The 16043-nt window shown below is 37.5% G+C and overlaps 1 protein-coding gene across 1 annotated transcript; it reads right to left on the bottom strand.

Moving 5' to 3' along the window:
* Positions 1 to 69: 69 nt before the first annotated feature.
* Positions 70 to 15470, bottom strand: MEIOB (meiosis specific with OB-fold). Its single transcript, XM_074885989.1, has 13 exons — positions 15402 to 15470; positions 12006 to 12063; positions 10509 to 10640; positions 9694 to 9766; positions 8139 to 8334; positions 7550 to 7650; positions 5801 to 5853; positions 5621 to 5716; positions 5144 to 5245; positions 4490 to 4643; positions 3932 to 4115; positions 3358 to 3444; positions 70 to 2488 (listed from the first exon to the last, which is right to left on the bottom strand). The coding sequence occupies exons 1-13, from the start codon at positions 15468 to 15470 to the stop codon at positions 2360 to 2362; spliced, it is 1434 nt and encodes a 477-aa protein (XP_074742090.1). The 3' UTR covers positions 70 to 2359.
* Positions 15471 to 16043: the final 573 nt, after the last annotated feature.

Here is a 16043-nt window from a genome sequence, read left to right as displayed (position 1 = left end):
AGGATTGCTTTCCCTCCCTCTCCAAGGGGTGTAATGCAGCAGGAAGTGTGCCAGATGCTTGGCAGATTTTTTTTTCCTAAACTGAGCTTTAAATATGCTTCTAAAAGTAAAATAACACAAAAGATGAAGAATAAGGAAGCTCATTGGTGAAGATCACCAGTAAACCTGTCTTTACTTTTACTGATTTAAGTATATTTTTAATAAAAATCTAACTGCAACAATTATCGTTACTTACACAACGCAGTTCAACAGTTGGACTTTTTAAATATTTCCAGCTGTTAAAAAGCTATGCTGTGTAACTTCTCCTGTTTCCAAACTCCAACTGATCTAACACTCTCTACCAGTTTGCATGACAGCGAGTTCCCTTTCAATTCAAAGGAGTGACAAAGTTGTAAAATATAATTAAAAAAACCCTCCTCCCCCCGCAAACATCAAAACTTACCATTTTCAAAGGTTGCACAGAACTGACTAATTTCTAACAAAAACAGATGGATTATTTTTTTACATATGTGCAAGCACCAAAGTTAAATGCTTTCATTTATTGGAGCCAGATCTTAATAACCACTTTGGTTTTAAAAGTGCATTTGGAGAGTCTTGCAGAGAAAATGACTGTAGCCCAAAGATGAGCACCTCTGTGAAAGAGCAGCATGGTCCAGGATACTGCAAATGGTAAAAGGACACGTGGTAAAAAGAAAGCAGAACATGTCGCAGAAGGAAAACAGACATTTTCCTATCAACTTACTTCTCCAGCTGCACGCATCTGCAGCACAGCGCTGTGTACACACCTGCACCGGGTACCGATCCTGCAAACACACAGACCCTTCATTTCACTGTATTTTGACTTAAGCCAATGACTTAAAGCGCATGTAGATGTTCTTTGATGAGGCCTAAATGCTGTGGACACAATTCAGATTTCATCGAAGGGAAGGCTGAGGAACCGAGGCCAATGGAAACAAGCATTCAGCCATTACATCTGAACAGAACCAGCCCCTGGCTCATCGAAGGCAAAATGCTCCTTGATTTAAGCCTGTCCCTGTCAGCGGGAAAGCCGTGCTCTGAATTTGTTGCGACTCGATGAGCTGGGCCAGGCAGCGAAGTCAGGCCAGCAGAGCTGGGCTGAGCAGGGAAGTTAGGGTGAGTAATTCTGAAGGAGGAAGGATTAAATTCACTTTCTATACTGTTTCCTTTGTGCCTGTCAAACATTACTGCCTATGGCAACAGCAACAATGCATCATTTGGAGTTTGGTCTTCAGCACTGTGTATTGATAGAGGAGCTGAGTTGTGGTTAAAATTACTGGAAACATTCACTTCAGAATATTAGCTGGAAAATGTTGAGTTGTTTATTGCTGCAACAGGAGAGATGCAGTGACCCAACACTGGCAACATTTTTTTGTGCGTTTAATCCCTTGTTCCCACTCACATGAATAGGGGGATGCAATCCTGGAGTATTGCTCGTCAAAATTCACTGTTTCTGTAGTTGTTTTCTCTCTGCCACATTGTTTTAATGGGTACACAGTGCACCAGGGGTGATCAGAGTTCATCAAGGTGTTCTACCCTACCAAATACTTTCAAGAGAAGGGCTGTGGTGTCGTCCCACTCTTAAATAAGCCAACTCCTGATATGCTCAGAAGGTGAGGACTGGCAAATGTAGCAAATACACCAGCTGCAAGGGAAGCTAAAGACAGAAACATTGAAAAATAGGAAAAAAACACATGGAGAAGGGCAAAACTTACGTACGTGGGTTCTTTATGTTCAGCCAAGAACAATTATCTTGGTGAAGAAGAGTCCTTTCTTGTCCATCGCTTACAGCCTCAGCTTGCTTGTTTGGTTGTCAGAGGTCCCTGGTAATTGATTACTTCATTCTAATAAGGCTTAGTCTGCCCTAAAGAAAAGCAGCCTTGCAAACATCATGGCTATTTCCAAGCCTCTGCAGTTGCCAAAACTTCCATGTTTGGACTCACCAACACGCGCCACAAACCCAGGCAGTATTTCAAAGTGGGTATTTATTTTTTGAACCAACACAAAAGTAGCAAGGCAGTTAAAAACACAGAAGCTCAACATATCTGTCTTGTACTATTTGTTATTGCTGATTTTTTCAAATATATTTTACTAAACTGACTAAGAAATCTTCTGTCCCCCTTGTAAAGGATTGAATTCGGTAGAACCAACTTTTCTTAAGCTGAGGCACTAGTATACTTTTTAAGGTACAACCAGTTGAAAAAGATCAACGCAGAAGCCTGCTTACAGGAATTAGTAACGCATATTCCTTCTTTACTATCAGAACATACTTAACATGTATGACAGCATCAGCATTCTACCTCTAATAATACAGTGAAGAAAGTCTTTTTCCCAGCTGTTATTAATAGTGTAATCTCTTATTTCCAGTCTCTTGTTCCAACAAGCTCTGACTCCCCTCTGTCGGGTCTGCCAGTCTGCATGAAAGAACATTCACTTTCAGTCCGGTTCTCCAACTGGGTGACAAAGTAACCTGTAAAAATAATTAAGGCTGTATAGCACTTTGAAATATATTACTTTCAAATATCACACAGCATGTTTAATTGACAGATTTGGTTACACATATTTTACATTACTTTATGTATGAGTACACACATTTTATGCTATAAACCTGTGACTACTGAAGTAACACACTTTCATTTTTTCCTGGAAATAGGGGCAGAGAGTGGAGGAGATGGGAAAGAACAGTTTTGCTAAGAAGGGCAGGTTTAAAAGTGGGAGCCAGTTTAGAGTTGTCCTAGAACAGGCAGTTCTAGGAAGAAGGAATCCGGTCCAGTATGCAGCATGCAATTAAAAAAGGATATTGCAAATAATAGTAGATCTTTCAACAATTGCTCCAGGTGTGTGAATCTACTATTGTTGTTACTTTAAGGAGAAGTGCAGATTTTAAACATACCTAATTTCCAAAAATACAGGTAACTGAGGCATATACTTGGGTAAGCCCATACACCATACAGTCTATTACATATATTGCCTGTGCCTTATTCTTGCAGACAGATACTGTTAACTTTATTAATTAGGAACCTGCAGTCATAGAAGTCAGTGACAGAGTAAATCCTCTATACATGCTTTTGAAATATCAGCTCCTTAATCAGTACCAGCTAAGGGCAGTTTGTGTCTTTCATAGTTTGCCTGAAGAAGCCCTGCATATATCTGGTCCTGCAGGGACATCCCCTAAAGTTGAAATTATGACAAAGACTATTTGCTTGGAATATTCAGAATATGTACAAAAACTAATCATTATTTTTAAGAGTTCAGCAGAACTGACATGGAATTTTTCAGTACTAAATATACTACTGAATGGGAAACAGCCACTGTTTTAAATTAACAGTAAATACTAACTTTAAAATAAATCTTGCTTCGTTCCAAAAGAATTTTCCATTTCAATGCAGTCTTCTTGTCATCTGCTAGAGTGAGGAATTCGTGGACCTGTTAATAACAGGACATCACAGAACACTTCCTCAGCATATAGTTATAACATCTCCACAACAAAAGGATGATGAAAAGAGCATCTTACACATTTTTATACATTTCTAAGCTGTATTTTTCCATTTTAACATACTGTTTGGTCTGATATGTGTACCAAGACAGTCAGATTAATCAGAATAAATTGCAGGCTGTTTGAGAATCAAAGTTAGGGAATTCCAACCATATTCTCAGAAAAGTGTGAATTAATTAAAATAAAACAGTATTCTTACATTTAACACATTTCTTCTAATTAGCAGCTACTGACTTTTAACTTTTGACTTGTTAAAAGCTGTGTGTGTGAGCGTGTATAGCCATATGTACACACAATTTTTTTAACCCGTGTAACACACACACATATATACATGAAGAATATTTACATATATTTGTAATTTGCATCAGGCTTCACAGCTCAGATCCAGTAAGAACAACGTAATTCATTTCTACTTACTGTGCAGCCTAATGTTTCCTCAGCTACACAGTCAGACAGGTAACAAGAATAAAGAGTGCCTGTGTGATCTGTCAGATCAACGAGTATGTCAAAGCTTGCAAAAGTTGACTTTGAATCTGGAGACACATCACTGCAGAAAGTGCATGTGTTTGACATTTCATTCACTATGAAACGGCATATTGAACTGAAACATAAGAAGATAATTAATGCATATATGCAATTCCTCCTTGTTTGAAACTGTTTTCCAGACTGAGATTTCCCAAGAGACTTTTAATCTTTAAAAAAATTCTTCATCTTCTAAACTCTTAAAGTCTGTCTGAGACAAAATGGTCTCTTTCTTCTTCTCTCCTCCAGGACCAGAAATAACAAGCCTTTCATAAAGCCAGCTCCTCTGCCTTGCTGCTTCTGGAGGTCTACACAACAGAAATCCACATGGCATCCTCTAGAAGAGTTTTATTTCTTGCCCAGAACTGGACTAAAATATTGTTGTATCTAATTTGGGTCAGGGGAAGAACAACAAGACATTTTAACACAAATTTAAAACAGGCAGTTGCTTACCATCTGTTGCGAATAACTTTAGATATATTATCATCAATGTCCAGTGTAGAAATGTAGCCATAAATAATGCCATAGAGTGGTTCAAGTTTCCCATCACTCTGTAAAGCTTTTTCCTTCAGCTGTTCCACGGTATAAACATCAGCTATTGTCTCCACTAAAAATATAAAACATGTTAAGTGCATCTGAGAAAGAAATAATGCAGAAGAGCAACAACAAATTAAGGATCTTAAGGTAGTAAAAAGGAAAGGATTTGATCTAAAGCATCAGAAAAGCCCCACACAACTTGCTTTGGATGCAGGCTTATCATTTGAGGACAAAAAGTAAAACAAAAGGGGACTCAAACCAGGAAAATATCTAATATTTAATCTTTGTATCCCCCAAAATGAGCTTCTGACAAAAACTTTCCCTCTCCGTTTTTCGTACTTATTTCAGACAGAAGGAACATGCCAGACAGGCTGCAAGTGGGCATAGTCACCAACCCTGAAGATATAAGGGGTAGCCCTGGTAACAACACTCCAAACTTTAAGTATTCAGCCAGGCCATACCTTAGTTTTGTTTCTACAGACACAAAGAGCAAAAACTTGGTAATTCAGCTGCACTATGAAACCACACTATAGAGTTAAATAAAATCAAAGTGTTTGGATCCATGCTTACAGTTAACGGAGCCTTTTGAGTGCTCCTCCATTTTATCATGCAGAGCTCCCGTCTGTGCACACTCTTTTACGAAGCTGAAGAGAACATTTGCTTCTGCTGTTTCTTGAAAATGTATTTTTAAAAGTTATTTGTGTATGTAGCATGTAAAAATAACAGCATGTTTTACCACTTTTTATTCTGGTAGCACCAACATGTTGTCTCTTGCAATTAGCCAAGAGATGCTTTTTTCTTTCTTACTTTGTTAGTCCTACATGGCATGTATGAAGGCTGCTTCGATAAAATTTTAAAAAATAAAATAAAATTTTAAAAAAGAAAGAAGTGTGGAAAGCCAAGAGCATTGGCCACTGCGTAACAAACAAGAACCAGGGAGCTTTCTGAGGCAAGCAGGCAGAAAAAATCAGACCTCCAACAGATCCATTCATGCATTCTAGCCTATAATGATTACTAATACCAAAGCAATACTTCAACAGCTCTTACCTGGGTTAGTGGTAATGATGGTTTTTGATATCACAGTTGCAGTCATACAGTTCCTAAATTTGTCAAAATTTATTCTCACATCTGATGCAAATATTACTGTGCACAAAAAAACCCCTGTTACTGTAAAATAAGTTTCACATTAAAAACTACGGTAAAAACATAAAAACCAGACTATTATACCTGTTTCTCGTGGGATCCAACTCTGTGCAAGCTGGATAGATTCATTATCCCAACTAAATTAAAAAAAAGTTAATGTATCAAAATATTTTTGAAACAGCACTCAAACTGTTTAGTACTAAACTACTAAATAATATAGTTATAATTAAATTGGTCCAAAGGGGACACAACTCCTTTGTTACACGCAGATGAAATGCTGTGTATATCCCCAGACATCTAGTTGCAGCCAGCCAGGATGCTTTATGTACAGTCTAATACAGTCCCTATTTTTTCTGGGATAAAATAAAAGACTATTAGATTGCTCAGGATGATTCAATGCAGAATATACCTGGAAGAATACTGTGTGTATTTCAGAGCTTTGACAAAAGTAATTTCTAGCCAATGCCAATCACTGTTAAAATAACTGCTTATCAGCTGAGCCTTTTCTGTGGGAACAAGTTGATTGCTCACATCACTAGGCCAGATGTTCAGCCAGCTTTCCAACACTGGAATCCTTGTAACTGTGGATGATGAGACTAGAGTGAGGTCAGTGGTATCCCTCAAAAATGATAATTTGATGCTTAGGTCCCTCGATAAAATCTCATTCAGTTCCTTGTATGTTTGGATGGCAAGAATACTGCCAAAGCACAGTTTTGTTCTGGTGGGTTTTTTTCTTAATCCTTGGAAAAAGATTGAAGATATTTACTTTTCATCCAGCATTGCTCAGCCACCTCTTCACTGATGGCCTCTGAAATACCTTCACTACAATACAGTTGCTCAAGGATTTCCTGAAACTTTGTCTCTACCTACAGCTTCATGAAAGCAAAAAAGGCAGCGTTTAGTAACAGTAACACCACCTGGACTCTGTTTCAGATCTCCTGAAGGTTACCACTCTGTTTCACTAGTATTAGCACTGAAACACAAGTATCAGAGGTGTTGCTGCAAATTAACACTGGTGGCAGCTTGAGGCCTAGAAAACTTCCCACCATAGATGCTTAGTGGTGCTCGTGTGTATCCACTAACTGTGTTAAACATTACACTGAATGATAATACAGTTTCTAACTCGGACACAGAGTGCACCACTATCCTGCTACTTCTATCTAGGGAACAAAGGTCACCTCAACCAACAAACAGCAAACCCAGTGCAAATACCCACGTACCCTTGCACTTAGATAAGCCAGGAGATTATTGAACAAACTATGGGCAAAATGCAAGTGTTCCTGTGTAAACAAACCAGTATTTACATGCATAAATGGAATGGACATTGTCATGTCTGTAAATGGGATAGAGTGTCAAAATATGGCCAAAGTAATATCAAAATGCTTCTACACTATTTTAAACATTTAAAAGCTCTTTCAACCTATTTCCATTCCGCTTGTTAATTCTGCTTGGCTCTAAAAGTGAAGCATACTCCTCTTTTTTTCCCACTAGTCTGTGGAAGAAATGTACTGCCTTTGCAACTGTTTTTAAATGCCGTTTCCTGAATTAGTTCAAGTTTCCACATTACAAAATGTAACTGTTTGGAACTAAGCTTCGTTTTGCCATTATGAGCTAGCAGTCTGTCAGCAAGTCATAAAACTAGACAATACATATAAGGTCACTCTAATCGCTTTTTTAAGCCTCTCTTTAACACATGTTGCTGCCTCATCCCAGTTGCCACGCAAATAGCAATACATTTAAATTAAAATATAGTATTATAACAGTAGGTATTATAGTTACTTTACCTACTCTTGCATTAATTTGTGTATTTTAGGGAATTAAAAAACATTTTACCATACTATTGGAAAAGACATCTCTGTTTCATCATACAGCTTTACTTCACACCTCTGACCTTTTCTTTTGTCTGAAGTCGTAAAATATTTTGGCTCCCCGACCTTTAAGAAGAAAGAGAAGCAGTCACTTTTCATCTACTAAGTGTTTAGGAGAATAAAAGTGATAACCTAGAAAACAGAAGAGTTTAAAAAAGAGAAAAAAAAATATACACTATTAAAAGAAAACCTATACACCACTAAAAGTTCAACAACAGTACCTTTACTTCAGGATAAAGGGACGCATTTTATTTTCTAATAATTCACGGTTTATGTATTTGCGAGTTATCTGCTGCTTGTACATGCCTGACTTCAAAAAGACAACTCATGTAGGTCACTTCCATTCCCTAATTTCCCCCCTCATGTTGATGAAAATCTTAAGCAGCTGGTATGGATATTGTATCTCAGCTGAAGTGACTGCCAACCTAAACAAACAAACAATCAGTGATTCCTGTCTACTGTGAGTCCCAAAATCCACGTTCATACTTCAGTCAATTAAGTTACCCATGGTATAGTAGAAAAAAACACTACTCTGTTGTGCCTCCTTAACTTACTGACATTACAGCAGCAAGCACATTCAGGATTCTCCCATCGAGGCTTTGTCCATTTGCAATGATATCACCCAGTGAATAATAATCCTGAGGGTCCTTGACAGGCAGATGCAACAGAGAAAGAAGTTTCACGTCCGTTTCATAACATGAAGACATTTTGACCGTTGAATGATTTTCACTGAGCAATAACTTGTAGCGGCTAAATAGTACACAGAAATCACATCGATCAACATTTCACTCACCAATATATTAACAGTGTAAATTGTTAATTCAATTCACACGAGAAAACAACTGCTGATTTACTCCACTATTGTCTTCCCTAAGAATAGGGAAAAGCTCAAATTAATTTGTTCTAAAATTATTTTTTAAAAATATATACTATACTCTTACAGAAGACTTTTTATTGTGTACTTTATATTTATTTATAATTGAAATGCTAGCAATGTACAATACATATTGGTAAATCTTTCAGCCCTTATCAATCACTAAAAATACATTAAGTTCTAAAATGTCTGTAATCCAGGTAATTGAGAGATTTTGGAGTCATGACATAATAAGACACTCCTACAGCCTGGACTTGGTAAGGTGTTTCCAAAATTAATAGCCCTGTTTATAATGCACTGTTAGTCAGTGGAAATAAAATATATTTAATATATTCTGGATAAATATATTTTACAAATGCTTCTGAAATCTATAGATTTAGAGAGAAGCTCTTTTCCTCAGTGAAGTTTCTACCTGACACCTGTTCTTTTACTCCATTCCATTTAGCCAGGAAGTAAGTAGTGAGTCTAACTACTACAGCTATACATTTGCTACGAAGCTTAGAGATGATCACTGAGCAAGAACATGAAACTTCTACCTTGCCAATTTAATGTGCATATGTGCAATATTCCTATGACTGCCATATGATTACAAGTATTGAAATATGACCAATTAGGAAAGAAACCCTAATTAAAGAACAGGTGTATCCGTCTATCTTTACCTAACATCTGCATCTTAGATAGATAAGCTAAAACATATCTAAATTAAGACTTGCAATGTTAGTTTCATACACCAGTTCCAATTGTTCAGATTTTAGAGAATACACCGAAAACAACGTATATACATTGCACGATACAAAAGAAGTGACAATGCCTTACCAAATAAGTAATGAATAACATTATAACATATTAAAATACCTTCTAGATAAACATGTTGTGTGAATGGATTTTGATACAGATATACCTTCCATAAAGCAGTTATGTCTGTTAAAACACTTTAACAAAATCAAATCAATTTCAAATCATTTTAGTAGACTCTACTCAAAGAACAAAATTTACTCTGTTTAGTTACAAAGAGCATTATTACTTTAGGACAAAGACCATCTACTGAGAAAAGATTCTCCTTTGAGATTACTTGACCATACATGGTTGAACACAGGGAGGAAGGAACAGCAATGTAAGAAGACTAACTCCAAATACTTCTACCAATTGCACGCTGCTGCAATCAGCTGGCAACTAAAGCAAGGATTAACTTGGATCTTTCTGGAAAGAACTACCAGTCTATGCTTTAAATTTACCTAGGAGTTACAGGGTTGAATTTTTCTTCCCTTTCCGCTTCCTTTGACTGAACTAAAGGATTTTCAATTGTAACTAAAATAAAACATTGATAAGTAATGTTAGAAAACTGAATATAGATACATATAAAGAGAGATGGCTTTTAAAAATGGTTGGTTTTAAGCTCGATGTGGGAAGGAAAAGGTACATGCAGTAACTACTGCTAAACGTTTTCATACTGAAAACCACATCTGTCCAGACAGCTCACATTATAGCCAAGGTCCCACAGGAGCCCTCAAGATATTTAATGGAAACAAAACAACACTGAGTTCTTGTGTGTCTACTCTTCACAGTCACAAGTTTTATCCCAAGACTCTGATTTAGCAACCATGGGCAGCAAAGTCTTTCCATTAACGTGACAAGGTAAAGGCACAGACTGTAAATAAAGATAAGATTTTCATTGTGTTTTTATGAACAATCATAGTCATATCTAAAACTAAATGGAGATGAGCTAGAGTTTACTTTTTGTAATTTATAAGAACTGAATATAATGTAAGAATTTAGATCGATTAACTGTAGGTAAGTTCTGGGTGGCTGCATTCAGTGGGTTTGTATCTGGTCTTTTTGTTGACATATTTACTGGTTTTGAATTTAAATCCTTGAAATCTTATTCCTTTCCTCTTTATACTTAGCATAACTGAACAATTTGTTTCCAATTAGACTGTTTTCTGAGTCCTCAGAGAAAAACATAACAAAACCACAAACACATAACACTGATTTACTGGGGGGGAAAAAATGCATTCAAACAGAAACATGTTAAGAATAAACTCCAGCTTACCACAGTCACCGACTCTAAAGCTTTGTGAAAGTGATCTAATATAGTCTTCTCTGCCCCAAGAATGTACATTTATAAAATAAGTCGGTGAATCACGAATAGTAAAACTGAAGGTGTATCTTTCAGAACCAATGTCTGCAAAAATAAACACCACTGTTACAATTCATTAGCACAACTTGATTTCAATCCAGAATATATGTATAAAAACTATTCTTTCGAGGCTTTTCCTAGATTTTGTCATGGATTTACTATCCGCAATCTGGTGAGTACCTCTAGAGGTCAGCAGGCTGTGCAGTAAGCACTGGTGTTCCTGAAGGGATGGCTGCAACTCCTGCCCTGGTTGTACCCGTGCCATCCCATCTCATATACACATACACGTATCGCTGAACTTTAGGCAGCGCCACATAAACTTACAGATCTAATAAAAGAACCGTGCGATGCTAGACTCAAGGCACAGACGCACACATAAACAAATGCACAAAGCAAATCTATGAAGGAGTTTCTGAATTCTGTAACAAGTAGGCTGTCTTTAGCTGGCTGTGCCCGTGTATGAAAGCCCCACGACAACGTACAAGGCTGCAGATCACAGGCAGTATCACTGCCCAGGACCAAGGGCTTTAACTGAATAAAGCAAAGTGTTTCCAGCTCTGTGGAAAGCTCATGGTCAAGAGGGTATCAGGCTCTGAAACACTGCACTCCCTCTTCTCTTACAGCTAATAACGCTTTCCATGGATCATACAGCTATGCAATATTTTTAAATTATCAATAAAAACTGTATAGTGATCTGCACAGAGTGAGCATAATCTAACTGTATTTCCACGGAGGCATAAACATGACCACCCCACTTTCAGACTATGTAGAAATGTTTCTGGTGACGATGATGACTTCCTTCTAAAAATCCACTACTAGAGCAGCTCAGCAGGACGACAATGCCAACAGAATAGCTGAGCACTTCACCCAGAGCCGGAGTGGCTCTCTGTGACTGGAGATGCTTCCTGACAGCATCTGTATCAACCCTAAGCGGTAGAAACATTATTTCAATTCCAAGCTAATGCTGTATTAACAGTGTATTATTCCCATTTTTTCTTTAGGAGTGTATGATAAGAAGCTGGTGCTACTCAGACCAGCAATTACTCGTTTCACTCCTCAAGACATCTCCTTAACATTTCTGTTTTAAGAGAGAATGAACATGAAGGGACCAGATCAATTCCAATGGTATTTATATAATAGTGGATTCATATTGGTACCATCTTCTTCAGACCCTGAAACCCTTAATTCCATGACGGAGTTTTCCCAAACAAATTCTAATTGATAAGATTTAACCAAACTAATGTTGCGCTTTCATCTTGGTTCTCAAACACACACAATGTTTTTGCACATTTTTATTCTATATATTTTACACTAAGAAGTCTGTTTATCATTTAAATACTGATTTCAGTCATATATGCCAAATTATACCATATAAGAAAATGAAGTAAAGGCAGTGAAAAGGGACTGTACTTTTTCTGTCTGGAAAGCCTCTGACATCTGTTTTCCCAATAACCACACCGATTACATTCTAAAAAATAAAGAGATTACAGAATACAAGTATTAAACACAGATGTATATGATGAATTAGATTTCATGGACTTGCACTCTATTGATGATAATAAACATATTTCTGACTGGTAATCATTTTAATCTATTTATTCCACAGTGCCATACGAACTAAGGATTAAAACATAAACATACAATTTCCCTCTAAGAAAAAGAATGACTAATAAAAATATTAAAAGAAATACATCTGTTTCTGTTTGTAAAGACAATGGGAGGACAAAAGTTCGCCCAAAACATTCACAATTTTGGCTGCTCTACAGCAATCTCTCCTCAGGTAGGCAGCAATATTGTTGCTTCATGCTCTCTGCACAGGTCTCAGATCTCCTTAAATGCACCGTGAAAAGTCTGGACAGGATTTATTTTACAGTTAAGCGTCCAAGGTTTCCCCTGCTGTCAGCACCTATACACACACGTGTACATCCACAGGGAGGGCCATTTATCCTATCCTCATCTAAGCAACATAAATTTCTACAGGTGCCTCTTTCTTGCTGTCTGTCTCTCAACAGACTACAAAGGGAGCTTAGGCAAAGAACTTTTTTGATGATTCAAAATCAAATCAATCTTATTCAGCTTTGCTAAACCTGCATTTGTTATGCAAAAGCACCCCAGCCTCAATTGTCAAACTAAACTACTAGGAGCAAACACAACCAGGAAGATATGTATAAAAAAATATATATATATTAATAATATATAGCTGTGTGGTGGTGGTTTTTTTTAAAAAAAAAAGGTTCTCCTCAGCGTGAGAGTATTGCCACGCTAGTTTGGGATTTAAGAGGTAAGCAACGAAAGTTGGTATGGTAAGAAGGACTGGAAGGAGAGACTGACATTGCAACAGTGCAAGGGTCCTTCCAAACCGCAGCGTCCCACATCTCTCCCACTTCCCACATGTGCTCACTTGCAGCTCTGCCCAACTTCCCTATTCGAGCAGGGGAGCGCCAGCAAGCGAGGGGCAGTGTAACAACTGCAGAATCCCCAGACTGAATTCTGCACCTATCGCAGAGCAAAGCAACCTGACTGACTTCACCGTAACGATATTGACATGTGCTCAAAAATTAGACCTCGTGTTCCCGGTTTACTTGGAATCACTAGATGGAGCAAGGTAACTGTCTTATTCTACAGCGGTGGCAATGCACTCATTAAGAGGACCTATGTGTACAACAGTGCAGTATCCTCGTTCTTCCAGTCTTTCTAACAGAATAGTTTCTATCTGTCCACAACAGGTAGTGACTTAGATTAGGTTTTTATTTTTCTATTTTTGGCTCTGTTTCTTAAAAAGCAAACGTTTCCAATAAATCAGATTGCAACATACCCTGTATCTCACCACCAGTCAGAAGAACTGACATTTAGGATGACTCTTCGCATGAATTAAGCTGATGTAAATCTGCAGTTTCCAAAAAAGACCTTCCCTCCCCCTGTTGCAAATATATTCACCTCTCGTATTAACACAGCTTGCCTGCACAGCAAGCTGGCAGAAGGAAGTGATCTGGCTGGAAACTTTTTGGAGGGGGGGGGGGAAAGAGGGTAGAAAAACTTCTATTTCCTATATCAGCTTATTGTGCAACTACACAAGCACTAATTTCACCAAAAGAGGAGGAGCAGAACACGCCTGCAGTGAGGAAGCAGGCCATACGGCCTTTTTTGGCAGAGCATTGCTTACGGCTGCTCAACCAAATCATGAGACTACAGCATTAACACACTGCAAGTTTCTTAGTCTTTGATCTATTTCACTTAAAAAAAAAATAAACTGCAATGTAAAAACATAGGACATTTTGAGATACTTTGAATGATGTTGCTCAGCTGTTTTAACATCCTAAACACATACTGATTATTCTATCATGAGACACAGGTGATATACTTTTCTATAAAAATACTTTCTTTACTATATGTTGCTAATTGCAGTAGTCAAGATTAGTTTTATTTGTAAAATAAAAGCTTTTAACTGAGTGGATCACTATTTGAGAGTAACTGTGAATGACAGCTTAAATTAGCTTTGCTGGAGACCAGGAGTTTATAAAAAGTTGGAAAGAATATACAACACTGCTGCGAGGGGACATACAACTCCTTCTCATAGTTCACCCCTTCCCTGTGATTTCCCTTTTATTTGTTTAAAATAAATGAGAAAAAAGGCTAAATTGTGCCCCTCCCAAATGAAAAGCTGTGGGAAGAGGAAAACTCCTTGTTTTCACTCTCTTCACCAGCATCAGGACTTCCACGGGACACACAGCTCTGCAGCCAGTGCGTCTGCTTGGAGCTGCACGGGGAGATGGGGCTGTGACATGGCATCCGTGGGGAAACGTGGGCAAATCCGTGGGCAAAGCTGCCTCACTGCTTTGCTCTCCAGGCTCCAACACCCAGCAGCACTGAACACGCAGAAGACAAATTCTCACTGATGGGCTACACAGGGAAGGCTGGGAAACACTGCGACAGAGAATCATGTAGCCTTCTCCTTCCCATACTAAGCCAGCATCTTGGAGAGCAAAGAATGAAAAACTGTGCTCCCCAGGCTTCCTATTTTTTATTCAACCACCTAAAACCCAATGGAGAAAAATACTGTTTTACAGCACACTGCCCTGTTCAGCTCTTACTGCAGTGATGATAGTCCTCACTCATATGAGGACAATAAAAAAATCATACACAAACATCTGTATGAATCTGCCAACTAGAAAGCCTTGCTGTTTGTTAAGTTTCTTTTTGGTTCATCCTACTCTCCTGTACTCCCACAAGCAAAATTCTTAGCTCCTTATAAACTGACAACCGCAAAACCTGGCTTTTGTTCTAAAGAAACAGAAACGATCCTATCTGACATGTAATTGTGAGATTTTTATCCAGTTAAAACACCATACCATTCAACAAGAGTTTTGTTTGGATAATTCAGGACTATATTATCTAGCTCAGAGGGACTGAGCACACAAGACTGCAGGATTGGGCCTTACATTCATAGTTTGTAGTGAAAGACCATTGTAGGTTACAGATGTATTGTGACTACATAATGCTGACTCTGTACATGTCTTTACTAATTCAGCATCCATTTAAAACATTACAAAGAAGCCTCTGATACTTTCAGACATTGAATTGTCCAGTCAATATCTGTAGTTGTGGTATCCACATCCTATGGACAACAACAGCATCAATTTTCATTTTGCTGGTTTATACACAAAGAAGGTAAGGTACTTTATATCTAACAATTATACTAATGTTATTAGTATCTAAATACACGTCAATTACATAATTTTGCAGTAATATAATACAGTCATATACAATTTCATTTGAGAACAAAAGTACTATGTCTATGAGACTTACAGGATGAGCAAGATTTGGATGCAGATCTGAAAGTGCAACAAAGTCCCGTGTTGAACTAGAATAAGCCATTCTTTATCTGTAACTTGAGAAAACTAATTTAGGTTTTTTAAAAATCTAAACAAATCACTTAAAACTATTCATAGTGAGAATAACAAGTTATTTTTTAGCACAAATGTTTTGACCTAAATAGCATCTGTTTTCAATAAAAAGCATTTTAAGCCATCTGAAGTAGACAATTCTTTATTGTTTGCATTTGGCGATGTAAGTTATGAATTTTACTATAACTACTCTACCTATGCTCTCAAATAAAGGTCTGTAATTTTTATTTATTTATTTATTCAGCATTAAATTACACCATTAGCACCAGCCTCTGAAAAATATTTACCCTCCTTCTCCTGTCTGGGAAGTCCAACTGAATTTAATGAGGCAGTTCATAAATAAAAGACCATTTACATGGGAGGAAAGAAAAGCATTGGGTTGCAAGCCACCTTAATTGAGGTTTTGGACTTAAACTACTTTAAAATGTGAGTTCATTTCTTCTTCAAAGTAGAAAAGTTTTGAGTTTATTAAAATAAAATTTTTGAAAATCAGCTATTTTCAGGCTGCCAACATAGCATTACTGCCCATTCCTGCAAGCTATTG

This window comes from Strix uralensis, chromosome 16 (genome assembly GCF_047716275.1).
Source record: "Strix uralensis isolate ZFMK-TIS-50842 chromosome 16, bStrUra1, whole genome shotgun sequence".
In the NCBI taxonomy this organism is placed as follows: domain Eukaryota; kingdom Metazoa; phylum Chordata; class Aves; order Strigiformes; family Strigidae; genus Strix; species Strix uralensis.
The sequence above is the reverse complement of the archived record's forward strand: the minus strand, read 5'-3'. Positions and strand labels throughout refer to the sequence as shown.

Coding starts and splice junctions, on each gene's coding strand:
- MEIOB (XM_074885989.1), bottom strand. CDS start 15,470: ATGGCTTATTCTAGTTCAACACGGGACTTTGTTGCACTTTCAGATCTG. Junction 5,854..7,549: donor ATGTCTTTTCCAATAGTATG/GTAAAATGTTTT, acceptor TTTTTAATTTAG/TTGGGATAATGAATCTATCC. Junction 4,116..4,489: donor AAAGTTATTCGCAACAGATG/GTAAGCAACTGC, acceptor CTTATGTTTCAG/TTCAATATGCCGTTTCATAG.